The 27,481-nt window shown below is 32.8% G+C and overlaps 1 protein-coding gene across 11 annotated transcripts in view; it reads right to left on the bottom strand.

Annotated features, from left to right (window-relative positions):
* The window catches only part of GPHN (gephyrin), a 615,197-nt gene that overhangs the window by 296,580 nt on the left and 291,136 nt on the right, over positions 1 to 27,481 (bottom strand). For all 11 annotated transcript variants that reach the window (XM_061180933.1, XM_061180924.1, XM_061180928.1 and 8 more), the window contains exon 5: positions 3,962 to 4,056. In XM_061180933.1, coding sequence (XP_061036916.1) covers positions 3,962 to 4,056 — 95 coding nt within the window. The remainder of the gene's footprint in view (positions 1 to 3,961; positions 4,057 to 27,481) is intronic.

Genomic DNA, 27,481 nt, shown 5'->3' with positions numbered 1-27,481 from the left:
CAGCTTGATTCCTGAAACAAATGAACTAACTAACTAACTAACTAACTAACTAACTAACTAACTAACTAACTCTCTCCAGAGGATTTTAACAGAGTCCAGAGTCTTAAAAGATAATACTCAAAATGTCCAGGGTACAATCCAAAATTACTCAACATAGAAAAGAATCAGGAAAATTTGAGCACTTCTCACAGAAAAAGAAAATCAACAAATGTTAACTCCAAGGTGATTCAGATACGGGAATTGTTAGAAAAATAATATTAAGCAGCTATTATAACCATTCTCCTTTTGAAATAAATGCAAAGATAAAAATTCTTAGCAAAGAAATAGAACCATAAAAAAGCAGCTAAATAGAAATTTTAGAACTGAAAAAATACTGTATCTGTAATTTTAAAATGCACTAGAGGGACTTCCCCAGTAGTCCAGTGGTAAAGAATCCGCCTTCCAATGCAGGGAATGCGGGTTTGATCCCTGGTCGGGGAATTAAGATCCCACATGCCGCGGGGCAACTAAGCCCGTGTGCCACAACTACTGAGCTTGCGCGCCTCAATGAGAGAGCTGGCGTGCCGCAAACTACAGAGCCCACGTGCTCTGGAGCCCACGCCACAACTAGAGAAGAGAAAACCCACACGCCACAACTAGAGAGAAGCCCGTGCGCCACAATGAAGAGCCCGTGTGTAGCAATGAAATATCCTGTATGCCTCAGTGAAGATCTGGCATGCTGCAACTAAGACCCAATGGAGCCAAATAAATAAATAAGTAAACAAATATTTTAAAAAATTCACTAGATAGGCTCAAAGGCAAAATGAAGATGAAAGAGGAAAAATGTCAGTGAACTTGAAGACAGATTAATAAAAACAATCTGAAGAATAGAGTAAAAATGAATTAAAAAAGTGAACATCAGAAACCTGTGATATGTTATCAAAAGATGTATAATTCATATCACAAAAGTACCAGAAGAAAATGAGAAAGAGATTGGTGCAGAAAAAGAAAAATCTGAAAAATAGGTAAAGATTTCCCAAATTTGGTTAAAGACATAAGCTTACAGATTCAAGAAGCTCTTTTAACCCAAAAGGATAAACTCAAAGAAAACCACACCCAGATACATAATAATCAAATTGTTGAAATCAAAAATAAAGAAAAAATATCTTCAAAGCATCCAGAGAAAAAAATCACACATATAAGGGAATATCAATTCAAAAGACTGTGGATTTCTCCACAGGAACCATGGAGCCAGAAGAGAATAGAATAACATTTTTTTAAATGCTGAAAGGAAAGAATTGTCAATCCATAATTCTATATCTAGTGAAAATATCCTTCAGGAATAAAGGTAAGATAAAGACATTTCCAGATGAAGGAAAGCATTAAGAGGTTCTGCCAGCAGACTTGCTCTAAGAACTAGAACTCTGAACAAATAACAACACAACAGTGATCAACACTTAAACTTACTATGAATCAACTGTTCTGAGCACTTAAATGGACTAGTTTACTTAATGCAAGAAGGCTGGTACTACTAACATCCTCATTATAGAGATGAGAAAAAAAAAGATGTTATGTAGCTAGTAACAGAGCAAGAATAGAACCCAAGCAGTCTGAGTTCAGAGATGACGCTCTTAACCTTTACTGGATGCAATCTTCCAATTTACTTGTACAAAAAAAACCTGGAAAACTGGAAGATATTAAGTTAACCAAGCAGATGAAAACCATTTAAACAGATTTAGTAATTTAAAAAATTATTTTTATTTAATGCTGCTCTCTAGAGATAAAAATAGGAAGGCAAGGCACCAACTTGATGCATTACTTAACCTTGAAAAAAAATTCTATTACAGCTAGGATGAAACACTGAGTTATCAATAGTAACCATAATAAGAAACATTTTTTTGAGTACCTACTATGTGTCAGAAATTGTTTTGGGGTTGAGGATATAAAATGAATAAGATAAAGCTGCTGTTCTTAATACAAATTTGGATTTTATACAAACTAGGTAAAACAGACAAGAAAGTAAATACTTACAATATCACATGTGTTATAATATAAGCATGTACAAAGCCCCAAGTACATACAAGGTAAAAATGCTAAACAAAGGAAGCATCAATCTAATCATGGCTGTCTAAAAATTTTTTTTAAACGATTTGAAAAGCACCAAAAAGTAAACATTAAGGGAAATAGTCCACAATTCCCTTTTCCATAGCTCATGCCAACTACTATCTCTGTTTCAAATTTGTAAATAAACTCTCAGTTCAATAGGAAATGAACATAAAGAAAAGCCAGAAGAATCTGGCTGTGTATACCATGTGTATACAGAATCTGGTTGTGTATACTATGCTGTGTATGCTTTAGTTTTCAAAGCCTTCAGCCTAAAGGTGATGGACTTATTCCAAAATACTTAAAATCAGCTCCTGCTAACTTATTTCCCATTCACTCAGCAGTCCACTGCTCAGTAATTATGCGGATTCAGAAGGCAGAGGAGAAATTAATCCAGAAAAATCTTTCAATAAGGCAAAAGTGCTATTTCTATACTAGATCAAGAAAGCTATATCCAATTTAAAGAGTTACCTTAGCAGTTGTAAGGAACAAGTTCTCCAGATAAACTGGGGATCCTGAAGGTAAGGACCATTTCTTACTTTTCTTTCCATACTTATATCCCTAATGGTTAATACAAGGCCTGGCAAATAGAGTATTATTATGTCTGTTGAATTAGATTTTTATTATAAAATAATTAACAAGAGATAATGTTTAATTCTTTCTTGACTATATTCCTTGAATGCCAAGAAAGAGTTCTTTTATGTTCAAAGACTACTACTTAATTCCATAGAGAAGAGGGACCAAATGTGACCTTTGATCTCCTACGGTCAGGTAATATAAGTAAGGGTTAAAAAAAGAACAGCATAAAAGAATCAATGTGAATTCATTAAAGACCAGCGTGGATTTTAAATTCAAAATCTCTATCAAGCTACTTTAGTTCTTTTTTTGCTCTTATTAAAATGAAATGTTATAATATAGTATTTGTGACAGGAAAGAAAATACAGTTAACTAATGACCCATTCACATTTCCCTGTAGCTGTGCTTCAAGTGGCTGACATTTATGGGATACAAACTTAGTCTAAGTAACAGAAAGAGCATTATAACTCATATTCTATGCATTCAATAGATATATTTACTTTTATATTCACATTGCACACAGGATCAATAAATGGCTATAAATAATGATTGTGAAACCCTGCAATTATAAAGTTGCTGTGTATTTTCTAGATTGCTCTGTAATCAACTGTATTAATCAATGGTTATTAAATCAACAGATTCTCACTAAGTTGATATTTCTGTCTTTAACGTAAGTGATGTATGCTGTTCTCATTAAAGGGGATTTTAATCTAAGAATTGCTAAAATAAAAACAAATAAATAACTAAACCATCAAATTGAGGATGGATGTCACCATGTAGGTCAACAAAGGCATAGTTTTAAATATACTAATTTAATATACTAGTAATATATTATTGACTGAGCTTCTTTTCATGACCACACATCAATATGCCTATTTACAAATTGAAATAAAGCTCCTAACTTGTAAAAACTTATTAAAAAAGACTCTACTGTTTAGTTTTACTAAATTAGTATTTAATGACAACTAAGGGAAATTAATTGATGATTATAATCACACAAAAAAAGAATATTTTACATCTTAATAAACTGGACTCTTCTTGGGGTTATAATTGATAACTTTTAGCAGTAATACAATATTTTCTAAAAGTTTCAACACAATATGCAAAAACAAACAAACAAAAAAGAACTTGAAAGAAACTGTGGCCAATATTTAACTAGACAGGATACTGAGACTCATAACTCTGGGAAATAAGGGGGGCAAAATTAAGTGGTATGACTGAAGTTTCTTAGGTTTATCAGTCTATTGTAGTGATTAGTGGTATGGAATTAATTTTCTTTGCAACATGTTGGTGACTTTCTTACCTAGAGAGCATGCCCAGAGGTGTAACATTAAGTGATCCCATCAGCATTGCCAGGGCCATCCCTGGCGCTTCCCGTTCTATTACTTCTTTTGTGGCCTGTAATTAAAGATTAAATAGCAGACTGAGTGAAATTAACCAAAAATAAGGAAGGCAGAGTAGTAAAATTAACTTAATTATAAATCATGCTATCTACAAACCATACTTAGTAGTTCTCCAAATATTTTTTTTAAGGCATCAAGACTCAATTTTTTGGGACCACTGAATAAAAGCTGAGGACCAGAACATCAAGGGAGCTTTTACATTAGCAGACCTTTCTTATCCCTTACAATTCAGAAGTATTTAATAGAAATCTCATCTTGCCTAAAAACCTATATTTTAAAATTAAGCCTCAGATTGCTATAACAGCTCAATAGATTTTCACAGAATAAGAAATCTGGGTAGTTTTCTTTGTCTATTACTCTTGAAATAATTAGTCCGTAAAAACCTGAGATCACCTTGTATCTCTCCTAGCTCTATGATTTTATGATATAATAAATAGAACTCAAGAAATCATCAAGTCAACTTTCCCCATAAATTGGGTAGAAGAAAAACTCTAGATTTACCATTTCCATATCTTCAATATAAATGAACTATCTGATTGTTTTTAAAAAAGAATTAATGAAGTGATAGGCTTTAACTATATAATAGAAGTTTTAAGATAGGGCATTCTTAAGACAAGTGTGGTTAAACCTCGAAAAAGGTACTGAAGGGGGCAAGAAAATTTCATTTTCTAAAGGTCAATGAAAATAGGCATATATTTATCATAATGTGATGGTAAAGATATGTTTTAGGCTAAAGTTGGGAGTGAAACACATGATTTAATCCATTTCTAATCCTCTTTCTACATATGTAGCAGGTTACAATAACTGGGAGCAACACAGGAAGAAAGCTTGCAAAATAAAGTATTACAGTAAATAAGAAGAAGGCAAACAAAATAAAAAGTAAGTTATGGAAAAATATAGTGAAAGATTGATAGTTCAATATTTCATTAGAAGTCGAGTGATCGTCCTAAGTAAAATCACTGCTCTAGGCAAAATTTAGGATGGTAAATGTCTCATCTAGGCTAATAACCTAAATTTTAAAATGAAGCCTCAGATTGTTATAATAGCTCAATAGATTTTCATAGAGTAAGAAATCTGGGCAGAGCAGTTAAAATGCATCAAGTATGTGTTACATGCCAGTTGATGTTATAAATAAACTTTTAAGATGCATATAAATTAGTTAATCCCTTATAATTATACAGAATAAAGGATTACTGGAATTGATGTAATCTACTGGTTCACTGAATCCCAGCATAATGCAATATTTAACAATGTCAGAAATTTTAAAGGAAAATTAACACTACCATAATGCTTTTCAATAAAACCTGCTTTAAAAATAAAGGGCCAGCAGGAAGGAGAAAAGGACATTCTTAAATTTCTAAGTTTGGGAGTTAACTACTTTCATTAAAATATCAATATATAGCTGAAAATTGTTGAGCTAGTGTTATATATAATCTATCCCATGTTTTCCAAATTTAATAAATCCGATATGATTTTGAGGTCTCTGAGAAGAAACACTATTTCCATGTTAAAATTGCTTCACTGAAGTTTACAACTTCTTCTTAGGGACCTTAAAATCTTAGAGCCCTAAAAATCAACAAAGGGATGTTACTGAGAACAATCTTAACACAGCTCTTTGTATAGGGTTAATATTGATTTCCTTATCTGTTTGAAAAAGTCACCTAAGCAATGCCTGACATTTAATGAATTTGGGGGTCCACATAAAGATGATATACTCCAAAGTATAGTAGCACACTTTAAGGACAAAGGAAGAAAAAATCAACAGAGAAGTAACAGAGGAAGTCTTTCACTTACATACTTCAAAGCACAGCATTTATCCATCCATACAACAAATACTTATTAAGCACCTACTATGTACTAGGTGGTATTCTATGCAACGATGTTGCAGTAGTGAATAAAACTTGTAAGAGTGTGTAAACTCACTGTTATCTAGTACATGAAAAACTCAATTGACAAATTACATATGAGAATTACCTAAAAGAAATGTAATTCATTCATTTTTCGAGATCCTCTAAAATATACCATTGGACTTGGCCAGACCACAGTGGTCTACCTGAAAAGGCTCATCCACTTTTAAAAGAATTGTTTTACTGGACTTTGCTTTTATGGTATGCAGGTGGATACAATTAAATGGCTCAGTGAAACTCATATTTATTTTAGCGAGTATTTGAGACTATTGCTCACCACACTGTACTGAGGTCCTCTTTAGGAGGACCTGTAGGAGAAATTTCCTCTTAAGTATTACAACTAGGAATGGGGTACACTTCTGTGATACCAGTTTGTTTTTAAAATTATGATGAATGTGAATCAAGTCACCCTTGAGAGACAAATTTATGAATACTTTTTTAGTAGGCTTACTGAATACAACCCAATTTCATCTTATTTTTTCCTTGCCCTATTTTTCCACATTTATCTTATTAAAAGTTCTGTTGTGTTTTATGTATTTGGTTAAACCATCTTAAATACTTTTTAGGGTATTAGTAAATATATGGATAATAGACGGATGAATGAATGTATGTATTCTTACACAGGGGTCTTCATCTTTTTCCAAACATAATTTAGGGAGGACAGTTAATTCTTTCTGAAGACTTTCTAGACAATGTTGGCCTATAGACATAAATCTTGTACAGCATAGAACATAAGAGGAAAATATATATTGTGGTGATGCCACTAAAAGGCATTGGTGTTGACAGGGGTGAGTGAGGAGGGAGACCCTCTCTAGGACTAGACACAAAGCAACCCTTTTGCTATATATTCCTAAATAATGCACAAATATAGTCTTTCTTACATCTATATCAAATATATCTTTTCCATAAAACATCAGAACCATTCTATTTACTTTTTATTTTCTCTTCTTCTGTTTGGTGTAGCAAAAAGATCACCATCTGTGAAGTCAGACAATACCACCATACAATTAAGGTCTGGAGAGTAAGGACTGGATCTGTTGAAGCACCTACCATAGTGTCCAACATACAGAACGTGCACTCAATAAATATTTGTTGAATAAAGGAGTGAATAAATGAACCAATATAGGCTTGAAACCCGGCTTTATCACTTAGTTGCTCTGTGAATTAGAACAAAATATTTAATCTCTCTGAGCTTCAGTGTATTTATGAATAAAATGGAGCTAATAATAAAGCATACCTACATTTTATGAGAATTAAATGATGTAAGTAAATCACCTAGCATAGAGTAGGTATTCAATACATGTCAATTTTCTCTATGCCTCTGCTTTCCAATTACATCCTTGCAGTTTTGATTATACCAGTTAGAGAAGAGAAATAATACAAAAATCCAGAAACCAAACCTAGAAACAGTGGTTGAGAACCAAAGATGAGGGGAAAGAGAACAGAGAGCAAGAACCTAAATGTAAGAACATTGACAAGTTGGGGGCAGGAAGAAGAATACTGAAATAATGGTATCTAAAGGGAAGAAACAGCCAAACGAGATGGAAATTGGAAGATGGACAGGAGGGCAAGAGCTGGGTGAAAATATCTGTAAACCGTAAATGGAGAGGCTCAACTAGAAGGCAAAGAGCAAGAGAATAAAAGTTAGTTTAGAATAAAATGAGAAAAAACTATCTGTCTAACTTACTAGAAAATCCAAACAGAAGAGTGGTTTTAACAAATGTAGCTTTATTCCTTCAATCATATACATTAGGATGACAAGCACAGATAAATGAAGGTTATCAGTACTTGTTAACAAGTAGATAACAAGCAATCATTATCAATGGACTATTCATAATCAATGGCAAAAAAAGATGCCATTAAAAGTTTGAAATCCTTTTTTCTTAATGAGTTTCATTCCGTTTCCCACTTTTTTTTTTTATAAATTATTAATTTGACTACCAAATTCTTTTTTTCCTTGACCAATAGTAGAAATTTATATTCTTACTTCAGATATAACCTTTTTTGGACTAGTAGATTCCAAAATAATGGGGTTTAATTGGATTTAGCTATACTCTTTAAATAAGACATTTTATTTTTAACTGCTAAATACTTTCTAAACTTTGAAGGTTGCAATCTCCTATGCAAAATCACTTATTGTGATTTTTTCTTTTACCCTTGACACTTTGAAGATAACATGAAAGTCAGAAAGATGCTTCAAAGACTACTCAAGTTGCAAAAAAGAGTGTCATAAACAATGATTCTATAAGCCCAGGGAACTTGTCAATGAAGTTCAGGTCCATTTTTAACCTTCATAGAAAAAATTACCTTAAAAAACGTTATTGCTAAAAGTCAATGATGTTTAAGTATGCACAGGACAAACGATAGTTAAATGTAAATGTGCAGAAATTTCTTGTATGCATGGTGGTGGTGAAAAATCACTTAGTATAGTGCTTTTACTTATTTTTATAGACAAACTTTTATTAACAGGTATAATTTATGCATTAATATTTATATGCTTGTTACTTGACCATGTAGATTTAATATAATTTCCTCCTAACAACTACTACAGTGCCCTCTGCTGATTAAATAATCTTAAATAACAAAGACTATCTTTGAAACACTATCTAACAGGTACTAATAACCTTGTTAAGCTATCAAGGTGGGATATGATTAGAGCCGTGGTTCTCCAACTTTAGTGTGCATCAGGATCTCCTAGAAACCTTGTTAAATGCTGATTGCTGGGCCACACCCAGAGATTTTGATCCAGAATGTCTGGCTAGGGTCTCAAATTTTGCATATCTAACAAGTTTCCAGGTTATGCTTGTGATGCTGGTCAGAGGACTACACTTTGAAAAACAGACAGCAGACAGAAGGAATGGGGTAGATTAATGATAATGTACACAACTTGTTTTAATATTCATAATCACCTTATATTCAACTTCGTAAAATAGATTGAAATAAATGTGAGGATCCTTCATTGGAGCAAAATATAGACCTAGTGAGGAGATAAATTAGGTAAAAATAGGCAGTTTAATGCCAGCCAATCAAACTTTCCTGACTCTATCCATTAACGTCAGCCAAGTACATTTTCTTGACTCAAACACATAAATTTTATTTTATACTTTAATAAAAGGTTATAATAAACAAACAATTCAGATCTTGTCCCTATAAGTATCCTATGGTACAGAGAAGCTATCTTTAATATATTTTTTTCTCAGGACTATACATGATGAATAACTCATAGGGATGTTCAAGGAACACCAGCTATAAATTTACTCTTTTCTCTCCTCATTTAAGAAGCAGAGCAGAGTGGAAGTAAGAGTCGCAGTATTATAAGGGCAGTCTTTAATTTATTCCAATTAATTAAAAACATTCACATACAGATTTTGTTAATTTTATATTACTAATTACAAACACCTTTCAACTAATCACGTCATTGTATCATAACAGTGTGACTAAGTGGTTAAAGACTACTGCTACAAAGAAGAAGCTGCAACTAAGTAATGAAAATAGTTATTCCAGTTTTACTTGAGAGATATGAATGTATTGATAATGTATTTATCTTCCTTGGAGCTTTAGCCTTCTTAAATATTTACATCTTTTTCCACTCTTGGAAGAAGCAGAAAGCTTTTCAAAATGGAGATACTCCATTTTGTTTTTCAGTTAAAGTGGTACAATATTTAAGTAAGATCTGGTTATAATGAAAGATCAAAGGAGACAGTATAATTATAGAGAAAGACACAAAACAATAAAAATAAAAATTTAAGTACTTCAGGCAATTTCATCATCCATTCCATTCAAAGAACATGTACTCTGCAGTGAGCATGAGATGCTGAGTGAAGAGTCTACTGTTTCCATTGTTCATCTCAACCCTTATTAAATAACCAAGTTGAGTATATGTATAGCAGTGAGTACTCCAAAGTTTTATAATTTCTTTACCCAGTGAGTACTTTTTCACATTATTTTCCTCATTTATCTAAATACTGATAGTCAAATTATCAAACAAAAAATCAGGGAACTCAAATGAGTGAATTATTTTTTATAAGAGATTTTCACAAGAACAGCACTTACCTTTATAGTCTACTTATAAATTGTACTACTTTATATCTCATTCCAGGAAAAGGTGAGAAAATAGTGGTATTTCTATGGATTATTAGCATTTTTATATATGCATTATACTTTTATTCATTTTTGGCACTATGTGAAAAATAATAAAGTTCTCCTTTATTGTAGGTTGTTGGTTACATGTGCTTTAATCTATAGAGAAGAAAATGTTATTCATTCATGTTCTTCAAAAGTTGATATATAGATATGGAAAAATATCCTGTTTCTCAAATCTGAAGAAAGATGAAGTAGAAAGATGATCCAATTTGAAATTGTACTGAAAGGCTGGTTGTCTGGTCAGTTAACTGGTGAATGTATAACCCAGCTTCTTTACTCCAGCTACTTTGGAATTTTGTTTTTTTAATGTGGTTAGTGGTGTATAATATAAGTAGAAACATAAGAGCTACCTAAAAAAATCTATACATTGGATTTCCACTCTATTGATGGTCACACATAATTACTTGGTTTACTTAAAGCAGTGTAAGTTTTTAATGTTCATATAACAACATAATTTAAGCCATTCTTAAACATCTTAATTGAGAATAAAGGAAATAAGCTCCTACTTTAGACTTATAAATACTATTTGCAAATGACTCACTGCCAATTGATTTTAGAAAATCTAAAACTTTGCTCTTTTGCCTTAAGATACAATAATTCTCACTGGTGGCCTCTTTAGAAAGTATCCACATTAGAAACACGTAATTATCACATCTGAAGTTCTCTTGCAACAAAACTAGATTCTCACCAAAACAGACACATGTGAAAAAGTGAGAGGAAGAAATAGGTGAGGTAAAGGAAACAGAGTGAGTGGAAGAACTGCTAAGAAAAGAGAAAAACCAAAAACAGCTCATTCCTATTTTATATATTATTATAAGGTGTTGCATTTTGTCTTCTCATACCACCCTCAGTTTTAAAATTACAGGCCAACTGGGAAAGATGGAAATGAGTACAGTACTTCCTAAAAGCAAAGAAATCCAATATTGCTGTTGTCTTGTGATAAGCTTAACTTAGTAGAAGTTCCAATAGTAAAGATGAGAGAAAAATCCATACACATTAAGTATTTGGAGGCTATGACATGCTGTAGCTTGAATTAAATAACTTGTTCTCTTACGGTTTTGCTCATCTAAAGATGGATTTTAAAGCTACTAACCTCTCACTTTATGATCAGGCTTTTTATTCATCATCTATAACCTAATAGTCCTTCATTATTCACATATTAAATAAACATAAGCTTTGGTTCTTGTGCCTCTAGAAATTTATCTATCTCTCAGTTTTCCATTTGTAAAAAGGGGTAATAATATTTGTTATCCATCTTATAAAACTAAATTGTTAACACTATAAAGCAATTTTAGTTAACTAAAAGGATGTCATAATATTTATAATGCTAGTATGATAACATTATATACAACATAAATTTATAATGCTGTGAAAAAGCTCTTATTTCTCTTATTGCACTGGAGAGCTAATAAACATGAATACTATTATTTAGCAACATAATTTAATAATAGAAATATTCACATCAGAATGTTTTATTTATGGTGCCTTTCTTACAAAACATCTATAGATATTCTCTGTTTAAACACAACATATTCCTATATTACATAAGACAGAGGAGACATATTTTATTATCTTTTTGTAAGTGAAGAAATAGACACACTAATAAATTCTATGAATAATGCAAAGCCGCACAGTAAATCAATAAAACTTAGGCCTGTAGACTCCAATTCTGAAATTAATCCATTAAATCTATTATATGTTTTCAGTTTACAAGGTATTACACCCTATTCCAGACATAGGAAGGATCTTTGTACTTTGCTTAAATGTGATAGAACATAAAAATGCTCAGTATCATTCCTAACACGTAGCAAGTGCTTAACAAATGTTGAATACTATGATTTGTACTAAAACAAAAGTCTAAAGTCACTTATGTCATACAAGTTGCTGTAATGGACTACAGTCAAAGCAACTGTGAAAATTGAATAGTTCTACCAGAAGCAGTACAGAATAGAAGTTATGGGCACGTTTGTTTTTGAATGTGTGTGAATTACCAGATGTCTGAAGAATGCAATATGCTAGCAATAATCTTAAAACTTAATGAAGATTTATCAAGAAACAGCAGTTTTGGAGATACCAATGACCAGGAATATAGCCTTGGACATTACCATAAAACCTCCAAAGTAAACTGGGAAAAGAAAATGAGAAGATTATAAATATATTTTGAAGAAAAAGAACTAACAGCACCTCCTGCATTTATGCTTTCACCTAAGTCCAATAGAAAACAGCTATGTAATTACATACTTAAGCAAAGATGAAAAAATATAAGCAAGTATCCATAACTACTTGTGGTAAATAAATTGTTCAAATTGGTAAGCCAAATAAGTTTATATAATTTTTAAAATTTCCATAACAACCATACATTACAAATTAAGGCTGTGAAAACAACATCAGCCTGACAATAAGTCAGGATGGACTTAGACCCAGGATGCTGTAAAATAGGGGAACGCAAAGAGGCAACGTTTGACTCAAGTTAATGCTCTGCTGCTCATGCTAAACAGAGGGGTCTTATCATAATCACTTAAAATCAACAATATTATACTTCATAGTAGAAAAATCTACTTTGCAAGAGTCTCTCAAAAAAAAGAATGAAAAATAAAAAATAACTCAGTGAGTTACAACCTGGAAGACATATAGAAGGAAGAACACATTATTTATTAAATAAAATTGATATACGTCAGATGAAAGAAAATCTTTACCTTTATTATGGAAGAAAAATCTCTTAACAAGCACTTAAAAATAATGAGAGGCCCAATTTTTAAAAACTATTCTAAAAAGAGTTGCAGCTATCCTTTGCCAATGAAAAAGGTAAAACTGTAGGAATGCAAAAAAGATCAAAAAACTTCTTAAAAAGTTAAATAACAGCTCTTATATACACTCTAATTTGAAAGATAAAAGAAATATTTTATTCTATAATTATGAGATTCTTCCATGGAATCATAACTTACATATTTGTGTGTGTGTGTGTATACCCTTGCGTATACACACACACATATATTTTTTTGGTATGGAACTTAGAGCTGATATCTTAGAATCAGCATCTATAATTTAAGCTCTGAGGATCACAAACTTTTTTCAGAACATCCAGACTATGATGCTTAGAATAAGGTAGTTCACTATCCAAATAAAGCCTATGTTGCCTTCAAGTCTGAGATTTAGACGTTAAAATAGAGTCCATCCTTGAACAAAACAATTACACTTCATAAAACTGAGGATAATGTATATGTGTGTGTACACACAAGTACATGTCTTAGAATTGGAGTTGAGTTCTTTAGGTTAGGGCTATAAGCAACTGAATAGTTGACTTTATTAGGGCAGCTGGTGGGAATGGGAAGGAAGAAATTGGTTCTATCTACCACCACTAAACAAATCCCATCACCTAGTCAGAATGAGTAGAAATGACCATTTCTACTAACACGCAAACAACATACACAAAAATATACACACACACTCCTGAGGCTGCTCATTTGCAACACTGCCTCTTTTCAATGTTACCTTGATGTTCATTTTAGCCCAATTATATGCTTTAGAAATTGTACCCCTAAGTGTAGCTCAGCATATGGTAGGCCCAAACCAAATTCACAAGAATCAACAAACAAAGGATATAAAAAATTCAGGTTTATAAAACAAACCTGAAAGATTTGGTAACCAGATAGGTAATTATGAACAGAGTTAACTCAGATCTTCTCTTCACATAATAAAAATTAAGTATCCAAGAGTAGAAGGAGCCCAAAGTAGGAACATTAACTGGGGCAGATGGAAGTTGATATTTTGCTCAATCAATACTGTAATAGGAAGGGCAGACGTCTATACCTAACCAAGTTTGTCTCTAGAGAAAGGAAAGAAAACAAAGAAATAGGTGGGCATGTGGAGAGTGGCAACTTTAGATTCCGTCGTGTCCTGGTTTCCCAGAGGAGTCTTTGTTTTTTCCTTCTTCTTTTTTGAACACAAGTTTCCCAGAAGTTATCAGACTTTTTAGAATTTTCTGTGAATAAGTTTCAGATACCACCACTTCTGCAAATGCTCTATTTTTTAAAAGCTTTTTATGTTACACGTGATGGGTCCACTTAAGGAATATTCTCCTTAATCTTTCTGACCTGTCTCTGATCTCCAGGAGCAATGACAAGAAAACATCAAAGAGAAACAGTAGTTGTTTAAACTTGGAAGGAATCATTAAAAAAGAATGGAATTATAGTATTAATTTCCAGCATCTCAAAATAAATGTGGCCTAAATCAATCAGGGCAAATGTAGATTTACTCTTAAAGTTATTTATTAAAATGGATATTAGGTCTGAGTTGCTCTTGTGTCATTGGTAGAGGTAGGTTAGGAAGCTAAATAAATAGTAATTAATTAAAGACTGAAATAAATGGAAATCCAAAGGTGCAATGTCTGGTGAATATAGCGGATGAATCAGAACTTCCCAGCCAAGCTGTAACAGTTTTTGCCTGGTCATCAAAGAACATGTGGTCTTGCGTTATCCTGATGGAAGATTATGTGTTTTCTGTTGACTAATTCTGGAAGCTTTTCGTCGAGTGCTACTTTCAGTTGGTCTAATTGGGAGCAGTACTTGTTGGAATTAATCATTTGGTTTTCCGGAAGGAGCTCATAATAGAGGACTCCCTTCCAATCCCGCCATACACACAACATCACCTTCTTTGGATGAAGACTGGTCTTTGGTGTGGTTGGTAGTGGTTCAGTTCGCTTGCCCCATGATCTCTTCTGTTCCACATTATTGTGCAGTATTCACCTTTCATCGCCCATCACAATTTGTTTTAAAAACAGAATGTTTTTGTTACGTTTAAGTAGAGAATCGCATGTGGAAATATGGTCAAGAAGGTTTTTTTTCCCTTAACTTATGTGGAACCCAAACATCAAAGTGATTAACACAACCAAGCTGGTGGAAATGATTTTCAGCGCTTGATCTGGATATTTTGAGTATGTTGGCTATCTCCCAAGTGGGGTATAATGACTGTTCTCAATTAATGTCTCGATTTGATTGCTATCAACTTCAACTGGTCTACCCAACCGTGAAGCATCGTCCAGCGAGAAATCTCCAGCAGTAAACTTTGCAAACCACTTCTGACACCTTCAGTCAGTCACAGTATCTTCTCCATACACTGCACAGATCTTTTTTTTGCATTTCAGTTGCGTTTTTACCTTTCTTGAAATAATAAAACATAATATGCCGAAAATGTTGTTTTTCTTCCATCGTCAATATTACAATGGCTACACAAAAATTCACCAGTTTTTTTTTTTTGATGCACGCTGATATGACAGCTGTCACAATACAATCTAACAAAATTGCTTCGAATGAATTTAAAGACAACTAAGCACTACTAGAGCCATCTTATGGAAAAAAATGAACTAACCTTTTGGCCCACCCAATATGTCTTTGTTCTTCTGGATATTTCATCATACACTACTTAACCTTGGATTGTCAGGGACAGTTTGATATACTTCTGTTGTGTCTGCATCCTTTATAGTTTAGTATTTGTCCTAAACAAAGTTTTCCAAATATGGATAATAAATGATAATGCTCACCTAATTCTCTCTGTCCTGTATTTTGTATTTGACAGTTCTAGCAGTCATCTTTTCAGTCCACCTATTGATTAATGGCTTTGCTGCCTTACTTGTGCTTGGTGAGTTTTGGTAGTACATTCATTACTTGATTTTAATCTGTTGGAGTATGGCTGACCTAAAGTGGGGAAAACTTCCTGTGGAGAAAATTTATTTCTGCTTCTACCTTTAATCAGAGGACACCACTGACCAGGTTCCACTTCAGCCTCCCACAAATGTCTCATAGTCTCAGGGATCCCAGGCTGAGCTTTACACATTGCTGCTTGTCTAAGGTTGTCTTACCAGCAGTGCTGCGATGGTCATCTGTCCTCAGAACATCTCCTTCTCCCTCTCCCAAGTCCTGGCTTCCTACATTTCTGGCTCTTGCTCCCTGCTCCTTGGTCTCATGGTATTTTGGGGGAAAGAGTGAATGTAAAGACTGACAGTATATGTCTTTTAACAGGGTATGCCTCATAGGGTATGTCCTTTTACTGGGCCAAGTTTTTCTACAGAGGGAAGGTTTTTCAAAGTTCCATATCAACAATTATTCCAGGCCATATACTATTTGTAAACTGCTTTATTCTCCTATAAAATGAATATCTTTTATATCATCATTACATTGAGGTTTTTGATGTACTGCACACTGCCCTACGAGAAGATGCTAACAATTTATATGCCAAACAACAATGCTCTTTTCATCTAAACCCTGCCAATTCCAGGCAATCTTAGTTTTAAATAGTTATTTAACTGATGTGTACAAAGAAACAGAATATTTTAAAAATTTACATTTCTTACCAGTTATGAGTACATATTTAAAAGCAACGTGCTTCTTTCCCCTTGCAAATGGCCTGTATATATCCTTTGCCTGCTACTCTACTGGTTGCCATGTTATTCCTATTTAATATTTAGAAAACTTAATATATTGAAAATATTAAACCTTTGGCAGTTAAATCTATTGCAAATATTTATTTTAAGTTGACATTTGTTACAATTTTTGTTGCTTAGTTGCTTAGTAAAATTTGTTACTTAGTTGACATTTCCATTAAGAGGTTTTAAATGCTTATACAAGGGGTTCTATCATTATTTTTACTATATTTTCTGGGTTTCATGTCTCACCTAGAAAGGTTTCTTTTACCTAGAGATGAGAAAAATAATATCTTAATTTTTAAATCATAAGTTTGCAGTTTTTAATGTTTAAATATTTAATCTGTCTGTAGTTTAATTCTGCGTTGCATGATCAATCTTCTCCACCAAAATGGATAGCCAATTTTCTCAACACCGTTTACTGAATGACCGACCCTTCTTTCCTCCAATGTCTTGATGTATCATATATATATATAATACTAAATTCCAATTTTATACATAGGTATGTTAATGAAATATCATTTGGTTGCATTTCTTTCTGAGTTTATTTTCCTATCGTTGTTGTGCCTTATATTTTATTGTTTTACTTGAAAAAAATCACTAGTTATTTTCATACCTTTACTATTTTAAAATGAAATTTAGAATCAATTTTGTTGACTTAGAATCAATTTCTCCTCCAAAATTCCAGTGGGAATTATATCACATGTATTAATCAAGTTAAGGTAAATTGATAAGTTACACAAAAAATATTTTCACAAAAATATTTGCATCTAAGAATATCGCATGACTTCCTAATCATTCAAGCTGTATTTTATGTCCTTTAATAAAGTTTTCTTTTTTCAGGTCTGTCTGTCAAATGGCTTAAGTTTATTCTTAGGTATTATGAAATTTCCTTTTTTCTGCTATTGCAAATGAAATCTTTCCAAAATTTTTTCTAGTGGGTTGTTTCTAATTTAAGTAATATTAGCATATAGATGTTTATGAAATAAAATACTCATATTCAGCTGCCATCCTGAACTCTTCTTGCTTCTAATACCTTTTCAACTGATTCTTTTGGGTTTTCTAGGTGAATAATCACATCCATAAATAAAGGGCTTACAGCTTTAAAAAAAATTCATGTTAGAGTTCTTCATTTTAAAAACATTAATAAGCAGTGTGCTCTGTTATCAAAAGCTAATTGCACTCATTCTCTAGGTCACAAAGAGACAACTGACTTTACTATCTCAGATAGCAATCAATGCATCTTTGAAGCGATGCTATTAGGGGTGACTATGGAAAACTTTCTGACTCACTGCCTTTATTCTCTTTAGGGATGCATACACAAACAAAATTAAAACACAGTAATCTTCCTACCTAGAGATAACTGGGAACTCTATTAATTCCACTTCAGACAATTTCTTTCTTATTCATAGAGATGCAATATTTTAACCCCTTCTTCCTTTCATTTCTCAACTTGTGCTTTTAGTACACATGCACACACACAAACACACACACACTTATCTCTTATTTTTTTTCCTGAACTGCAAACCACCTTATTCATGACTAAATGTACAAATTTAGTAAAAAAAATAAAAATAAAAATAGCAAAATTCTGAAATAACAAAAAGGAAGACATTAGTTTTAGATTAAAATTAAAACAAATAAAGGGCCAATGCCATTAACCTTCATCTAAACTGTTAATAATTTTCCTACATATTCTCCATAAAGATTCCCATCAATTTATTCATTTTCAACTAATGACATCTGTTTTTCTACAAGTTCGAACACTTTAGATACATTTGAATGTTATTTTGAATTCAATTTTAATTACTAACATTTAATTCTATTATTTTTCTTCATTGCACACATTTTGTATGTCAGGAACACACACAGGCTTTTGAAAGGTGGCTCAGGAAACTACTCTGCAATCTCCATACCTCGTTCGTCAAAAAGTGTTATAAATTCTATCTTGAGAATAATCTACCCTTTCTACCCACATCTGCATTTAGGTTCTCAGCATCTTTTGTTTGAATATTCCAATAACATCCTAATTGGTGTTGTAGCTAAGTTCACTCCCATTCAACCCATTCTCTATTCTTCTGCCGAAGTAGTCTCTCTAAAATGCAAATCTCATTAAATTCATTGCTGTTTAACATCTTTAAAAAAAAAAACTTCATTTCCTACTAGAAAGAATCCAAATGCCTTTTTTAAATGACACAGAGAGCCTTCATCATTTGACTCTACCCCTCTCCAGGCTCTTTCTTGCCACTGCCTCCTCAAAACCCATTCTGCAGGCAGACTGACCTATTGGCAGACTTATGATTTCAGCCATTGTGCCTTTATTGTAGAATTAATCAATTCTTTATACAATGGTATATTTATACAATGGCATATTTATACAATGGTAATGAGAATCAACAAACAACTACATGCAACAGTATAAATCAATTTTACAAACATAATATTGAGCAAAAGAATCCAGACACAAAAGATTACATACTATACACTTTCAATTATATAATGGTTAGTACAAACCCAAAAAATCTATGATGCTAAAAGTCAGAACTGTAGTTACTCTCATGGGTTGGGCTGTGACGAAAAGGGGGCACAAGAGGGTCTTCTGGGACAATGATAATATTCTGGTTTCTTACACTTTGTAAATCAACCATAGTTCAATTAAAAAAAGAAGAGATTAAGAAACTAAAAAAAATTATTCTGGTTTCTTGATCTGGATGCTGGTTACATGGGTATGTTCATTTTTTGAAAATCCATTAAATTTTAACTATACTATTTGTACACTTTATGTAAATTTAAGTAAAAGGTAAAATAAGAACAACAACAGTTCTAGTATCACTTTTTTGAAAATTTCCCTATGCCCCTCAGATAAACTTTATCTTACATATATACCAATATTATATTGATGATCATGTTACATTTTATTTATCCAATTCTTTCCTGAGTACTAAGATAATAAATTTCTCTAATGAACTTCCCTGAGTACTAAGATCATAACTTTCTATCCATGTATCCCCATGCCCCAGCACAGTGCCTGGCAGTGAGTAATCACTAATATTATGTAAATGAGGGTTTCTCAACTTATGCACATTTAACATTTTGGGCCAGAGAATTCTTTGTTGTGGGAACTGTCCAGTGCATTGGAAGATATTTAGCAGCATTCCTGGCCTCTAATCACCCAATGTCAGTAGCATCCCTCCAGTTGGGACAACCAAAAATGTCACAAAGCATTAAATGTACCCTGGGGACCAAAATGCCCTGCTTGACAATCACTTACATAAAAAAATGTTTCTGTCAAAAAATACAAGCCACATGTTTTTCCGCGTGGCTTGCGGTATCTTAGTTCCCCACCAGGGATTGAACCTGGGCCACTGCAGTGAAAGCGGTGGACACCAGGGAATTCCCAAGCCAAGCCAAGCCAAGTGCTAAACAATTCACTTACCAAAAACCTTTGGGCATTACATGGTTTGCTTCTTAGGGGCGACTAAAAAATGTAGGCTGTTTTGAACACTAGAGGGGAAGTTAAGCTCTGTCAGGAAAAGTCTATAAAATGCTTTAAATGTCTAGATAATCAAATGTAATTCATATTAATTGCATGCTAGAATATTCTTTCCTTTGGAATTCTATGCAGAAAAGTGAGTTTGCCAAGCAAAATAATTGTGTAAATAGGACTGTATATTGTGGTGTTTTAAAAAATGACTGCTAATAGTAGCTATATGTATTCAATGTCCTAACTATAAATTATTTTGCAAGGTTTGTATCTATGAATGGACCATTAATTCTAAAATATTAAGGTTCATAATATTCTATCCATAAAACATTTAGTGTGAATATTCCATAAGAAAAGAATAGTTAGAAAATAAAGTACTGTGCATCAGCTATGAGAAGAAAACTTGACCAAGGGCATAACTAGCTTGTTAGAAAATAATGTGTTTGCACTTTATAAACTGCATGTTTTTGATTCAGGATGTGTTTTGAACTTGACCTTTGTTGCAAGATGGTGAGTAGTGAAATAATTGAGTACTATTATGTTAATGGAGTTCGAGAAAAGAAAATGAATTGGTTTATATTTATGTGTCAAACTGATAAAGTATAAATCTGACTCTGCCAAAATTATTTCCTGACAAGCAATTAAAATCAGTCTTTAAGAACAGGCTGCTGAGCCAAAACTGAATATAGAACACAGGCAGTTAATAAAAGAAACAAAACTGGAAAAATACAAGAAAAATGTTTAATCTCATTATTAGTCTGCAATATGCCAATAAAGGCATACAATTTTCACCTATCAAACTAGTAAGATTAAAATTGATAATGGATGTATACTTTCATAAACTGATAGTATGAATATATAAATTTGTACATATTCTGGAGGGCAATTTGGCAGACTCAGCAATCTTGACTGTTATTCTATTTTAAGGAAATATTTCTAAAGTGGTAATCAGAGAAGTATATGACAATTTATATAGAGTGTTTATGATAGGAAATAATAAAGGACCTAAATGATTAATGACAGGGAAATTAAATTACTCATAGCTTGTTTATACTCTGTAGTGACTGACACATCCCTCCTCCCCTCCCCCCGTTTTTGTTCTTTTATAAGAACACTTATAAAACAGAGAAAAGCTTACTTTATATGAAAAGGAGAGTGATTAAGAACAAGGGCTCTGGAGTCAAGACTACCTTGTTCAAATTCTAATTCTATTTTCTTCTACTCTGTGATCTGGGTTAACTTATTAATGATTTAATTTTTCTAAAATCTGATTTTCCTGTTTGTAAAGTGGTACCTCTTGTGTAGGTTTGTTGTGAGGATTAAATAAGACATTACATAAATGTTTATCACAATGCCTGGCACACAGTAAGTGCACAATAAATTTTCATAGCTATGGCATCACTTGGGATGATGTTATTAAGAAACCCAAGATATAAACCTTAATATATGATGGGTTTGCTACTGGGCAAATTAATCAATTAGTCCTAGCTAATAACTATATGTTGAGATTATTGGTGGTTTGTATTTACTTCATTTTGCTTTTCTGTATTTCCCAAATTATTTTTTGGCAAAAACAGTCAAATCAAAATATATTTAGAAATCTACATTCAGAAAAAAAATTTAAAGCTATTAATAAAAGGCATTTTATTATGCCTTTTGTAAGTCATAAAAACATCTGTCTTTTCCTTATCCTAAATGACCATATGTTTTTCAGTTAAAATCTCACCTTTAATACCGTGTCTTAATAAAAAGGTCACCATTTTTATGCTCTTATTAAACACCTGTAATACGCAAAACGCTGGGGTCCTAATATTCTAATTCTAACAAACCAGGAATTATGGAAATTTGAAGACAGATTTTCTGGTTAATAAAATAGGAGCTTTCTGCAGATGGCCTTAAGTTTTATTTTTAGTTACTAACCATCATGAGAAACAGGACATCTCAAAAGGCTTTTGCCTTTTATCCTTCTCTCAAGATTGATCTTAATTTTGACCAGAGGGCAGCCAGTTGGAGGATGAGAAAAGAATTTAACTAATAAGAGATATTTTCTTTCAGAATATTTGCTCAAGATTTCGATAATGAGATTACCTATGATTGCACAGTAAGTACACATCTACTACTGCAATATGGTTATGAACAAACCAAATAAAAATTGATTCCTGAACATCTAAGATGTTTTTATGCTGCTGATATGAATAGAAAATAATCTCTATTTCTTCATAAGTACTAAATATTACAAGAAATCTAAAAGCATTCAGAGATAAATACAAAAAGTTTCGAGTGGTTTGTATTTTATAAACATCCAAATATCTAACTAGTGAACTTTTCAGGTACTGATTTTGATGTTCACGGAATTAAATACTGGTAAATATACATGAAGAAGTTTGTATCGAACAGTTTCTTTATCCAAGGCAATTGACTTTTCCCTCAATGGTCTCTCTAGCTCCACTGGATCTCTTGTGCCACACATGTAATGTGTTAGTTTTTGCCAGCAACACTGAAATATTTGATGTAGGAGACAAAGGGGAGAAAAAGAGATTGGGGTTTCAAAGACTGGTTATTAGTGCCTGCTACTGTCATTGCCTATATTCAGAACTGAAGGAGTGAAACTTCCTACACAAAATGCTCATATAAGGAAGCTACATCTTCCTTTGCAAGGTATTGAATATGATCTACTGTTCTTCAGGAGAGAAAGGAAAAAAAAAGAAAATGAAAAATTACATGACAACTTGTTTGTTAGGAGTAGCTGCCTACAAAGAATCTCCTGATTGCAAAGAAATTTAGAGGATCTTCTTATTAAATATAAAAAGGACTTGAAGACTAATAAAGGCATGACAGAAATACTGCCTTTTCAGGTTAACCTTTACAAAAAAATACATTACAAAACTCTATTTCCAATTGAGCTTCCCTCAAAATAAAAACAGAATTTCAGATGTCATGAGAAAAGAAAAAGTATATTTATTACAAATAAAACAAGTTGAATACAATGATGTTACTGATATTTTCCTTTATCCCAGGTCTTATACTTTAAAATACCTAAATCATTTTTTTTCATTAAATATGTTTTTCAGAATGAATACAAGTGAAGAAAAATCTTTTAAAATTATTCACCATTGTTAAAAAAAATAAAAAGTTAAATCTGGATGTAATTTCTATTTTAGTGCTTTTCTCCTGACATGACAACTTTGATCTTCCCAGCTGTGTTGTCAAAATAAACAACTTTAGTAGAACATCAGTCAAGGAGGAAAAATAGGTTACTAAAACTTATCTTCAGTGCAGCACTTTAAAGAGATTACTTTAAAGGAATCACTGTGAAGTACTGACCAATAGGAATGAAGCTAATTGCTCTCAAATTTGAAGGCACACATCAAGATAGGGAGGACAAATAAACTCCTAGTTCAAATGATGAATTAATCAAAACCATAATAAAAACCAATAAATGTAACTGAATCTTCTGACACCAGGAATTCAAGTGAGCTTTAGTTGACAGTGAGAATAAATTAAATTACCAAACATTTTCAGTATTAGTATATAGTTGTACCTCAGGGGGTAAAATCCCTCATTGTGCTTGCAATTACATTCAAGAACAACCTCCTGAACATTAATTATATATTTATCTCTAACCATTTTCTATTCTTCCACTATAAAACCAATAAACTTGGTTTTAGGTAATGCTGTTTATTAACAGCTACCAATGAAATCAGTAATCTGTCACTGAATGCCCTAGGTTTTAAAATTAAAGAGATTCTTATTGGCATTTAAACTATTACCAGAATCCTTCAGCTGTGACAAGGTATTAACATAGAAGAAATTCTTTTTCCTGAATCAATGATGCTTAGAAGAGGTGAAAGGATTCCCTCATATACAATCACTCTGACTTTGAACATTTTCCCTGAAGAATTAGAAGAAAATAACAAAATTTTGTGGATGATATTAGAAATGTATTTTTTTGCTAAATGTTTTTTTCCCTCTTTTGGAATGTAAGTTCCTTGAGAACAAGGCCTTATCTTTGTGTTACAGACACCTAACAGAGTATATGGCACAGAGTAAGCCTTTTTGAATAGATTCTGAGAGAATTATTGGATGTATTGAACTAACTTCTCTCCTATGCATACAGAATAGTACTAGTTTATACACCACCTTGGGAGAACTGAGAAGATAGTCACTCAAATCATTTTCTGTGTTTGATACTTTAGATGAGGAACCTTGGCTCAGAAAGGCTGGATAGAGTATGTAAAATCACCAAAAAATTGTTGAGTTGTGAAAACATTATCACCTAAAGGATTGAAAATCTTCTTTCCTAAACTCATTATTATTGCATATTTAACTACTCTAGTTTCAAACCCCTTGAAGACAAGGAACAATTCTTTCCAATCTTTGTAACTCCTGTAAGGTCTAGGACACTATGGTGCAGAGTTCAATTCAGGTAGAAAGCTGGGTATCCAGAACTGAAGACCACTGAATTGAAATGAACTCCTGTTCCCATTACTGGCTCCTATAAATACAACCTGGTTGCCTCACCTCAGTTCCGTTAACTTCATTTAAACCTTGCCTTTCAAACGCTTACCTCCTCTTCTTTTAAAGTCTGCATTATTCCACTTCGAGTATCTTTTAAATTCAACCTTCTCCAGAATCACTTTTGCTGTCCTTCAAACATCCAATATCTGTGTTATTTCAACTTTATTCTCCCTTTTATTCTTAGAATATAGTGTGTTCTAAATCTCACTTGGCCTTCTGTGGCCTTTCTAAAAGTTTATAATTTCTTCGACTCCTGATACAGTATCTTGGACTTATCCATCTTTCGTGTTAATTATGTAGTTTCCCTGATGTCTTTGCTAATAATTTAATTTCTTCTTAGACAAAAGTATTAAAATTCACAACTGAATTCACGTCTAGGTAAATACCCGAAAGAATGGAAAGAAAAACAGGTACTTGCATACTAATGTTCATAGCAGCATTAATATAAGAGCCAAAAGATGGAAACAACTCAAGTACCCATCAACAGATGAATGGATAAACAAACTATTGTATATACACACAATGAGGGATGAAATTGTCATATATGCTACAACATGAATGAACCTTGAAAATATTATGTTAAGTCAGACATAGAAAGACAAAAATTGTATGATTCCACTTATATGAGGTACCTAGAATAGGCAAATTCAGAGACAGAAAGTAAAATAGAGGTTACCAGGGGCTAGGGGAGGGAGGAATGGGGAGTTATTGTTTAATGTACAGAGTTTCTATTTGGGATTGTGAAAAAGTTCCGGAAACAGATAGTGGTGATGGCTATACAAAATAGTGAATGTACTGTACTTAATGCCACTGAATTGTACACTTAAAAATGATTAAAATAGTAAATTTTGTTATGTGTATTTTATCACAATAAAAAAATAAAAACCTACAGAAGTAATTTTCTTGACTTTCCTAGAGCAGTCTTTTGCTTCATATCAATTTTATCTCTATTACTAAAGGAAAAGAAGAAGCAGAAGCAAAACCTATCCATACCTTTTCCTGCATTCCTTGTTTATCACTCTCTTTTTAGCTTTTCCCTTTTCCTCTTCCCTCTCATTTTTAGTAAAAATAAAATAAAATTTAATATGGATACTCAGCATTTTCCACACTTCAAGCACAATGATGTTGTGGATACAAACACACATAGAACACTTCAAATCTACATACACACACTTTCATGCATGCAAACACACCCCACTTCAAATCTCCTCAGACTCTTGAAATTGTGTGAAATTTCACCAAGATTCTTCTCTATTTTTTGTTTGATCTTGTCTTTCATTTAAATACAAGTGAATGACAATAAGATTTATAGTCCAGATAATTAAAGTTTTTTAGTCTAGTTGCCAAATACTTAGTAAATAAAGGAAAATGCCAGTTTTAAAAGCTTACCCACACAAAAGAAAACACAGTCTAAAATGTGGGAGGGAAAGATAAATACATCAAAAGGATCTCTAAATGATATTACATAAATTATGGAGTAGCAGAGAAATGATAGTCTCAAAGGAAAAAATGGAGCAGAGTGGAAAGTTACTTTAATCCTAACTACAAAGAGCTATAAGACAACTAAATTTATTATTTTTAGAGATGATACTTTAAAGTTTCAAAAAATTCTTCTGGTCTTAACTAAAAAGGATAAAATTAATAGGAGTAATTTATCCTCATGAAGCCCTGGAAAAATCAGGGAAAATAAATTAGTAAACAAATTTAGTACATGGAAAATTACTGAAAGATCCCATACACAACGAGCAAAAGTACATAATATATGATACGAAAAGGCAACTGAAGCAAAGATGATAAATGATTTAGAAAAAAAATCTATTCCTAAATAGAGGGAAGAATGTGGAGTTGTATAAAAAAGCAGAAAGATGGTGGTAGTGAATTTAAAAGTCAGTTTAAGAGTAAACTGGACTGGACTTAAATAGTGAAGCATTTTCCTATTGCTAAGATATGTTTGGACAATATGTAGGCAACACTTCTTGGAAATAAAATCTGATCAGGGTTACAAGACAACAGAGGAGCAGCGCCAGTGATTTATCAGATGCAGAGAAGTATAAAGGAGGCAATATGGACCAATCAGCAAGTTGCAAGGCTGAGTACACAGGCGATGAATGCGATGTCTCATGTCAACTAATGGGGCAGCCATGTGCAGCAAATAGGTAGAGAAGAACAGTAGTCAAGCAAATTCAGTCAGCAGTCCAACTTAGTGGCACAAGGCAAGTAGAGATAGGTAATGAAAGTGCTAAACAATCTGAACCTACTTATAATATTACTGGTATAGATTGGGTAGGGCAAGATCAGGCAGACAGATAGCATAGCACTTGGAAGGCCACGGTATAGGAGAATGGTAGGAGAGCCAACAGACAATGCTGGGCAGTCTAAAATGCTAAAATAGCACATGAATATGTAGTACCAGGCCATTTGCTGATGGACAAAGCACCAGTGAGTGAAGAACGCAAATCATTCAGCAGATAAGTAATGGGGGGGAAAAGGAGAGACAAAAATCAAAGGCAGTCAAACAGGAAGACAGAACAGCAGAGAAGCGATGACAGATCATCAGAAGCAGTTGGGTAGGGTAGTGAAAAGCTGTCAGCAGTAGAACAAAACAACATTCAGGAAAAGATGAGATTAAGAGTGAAGCAGTCTCCTGAATGGGGTGTCTTCCATCTAGGAAATAGTCATCAATAAACTGCATATGAGAATCCACAAGAGAAATAGCACACAAATGGAGACAGCATATGGATCTGAACTCTACTGCCCAGGGATACGGAATGACCCTAGAACATAGATACGTAACAATCCACAAGGAAATTAAACAGATGGGAAAAATGGGTCCAAGCATTTTTTTATGATGATAAAAGAAACCAAAACACTAAAAATTATTAATCTGGAAATGATTGGCTGGGATTGAAGTCTTCGCTTACCCCTTTCTGGAGCCCACAAAATGGGAATG

Source organism: Eubalaena glacialis, chromosome 2 (assembly GCF_028564815.1).
Source record: "Eubalaena glacialis isolate mEubGla1 chromosome 2, mEubGla1.1.hap2.+ XY, whole genome shotgun sequence".
Classification (NCBI taxonomy): Eukaryota; Metazoa; Chordata; class Mammalia; order Artiodactyla; family Balaenidae; genus Eubalaena; species Eubalaena glacialis.
The sequence above is the reverse complement of the archived record's forward strand: the minus strand, read 5'-3'. Positions and strand labels throughout refer to the sequence as shown.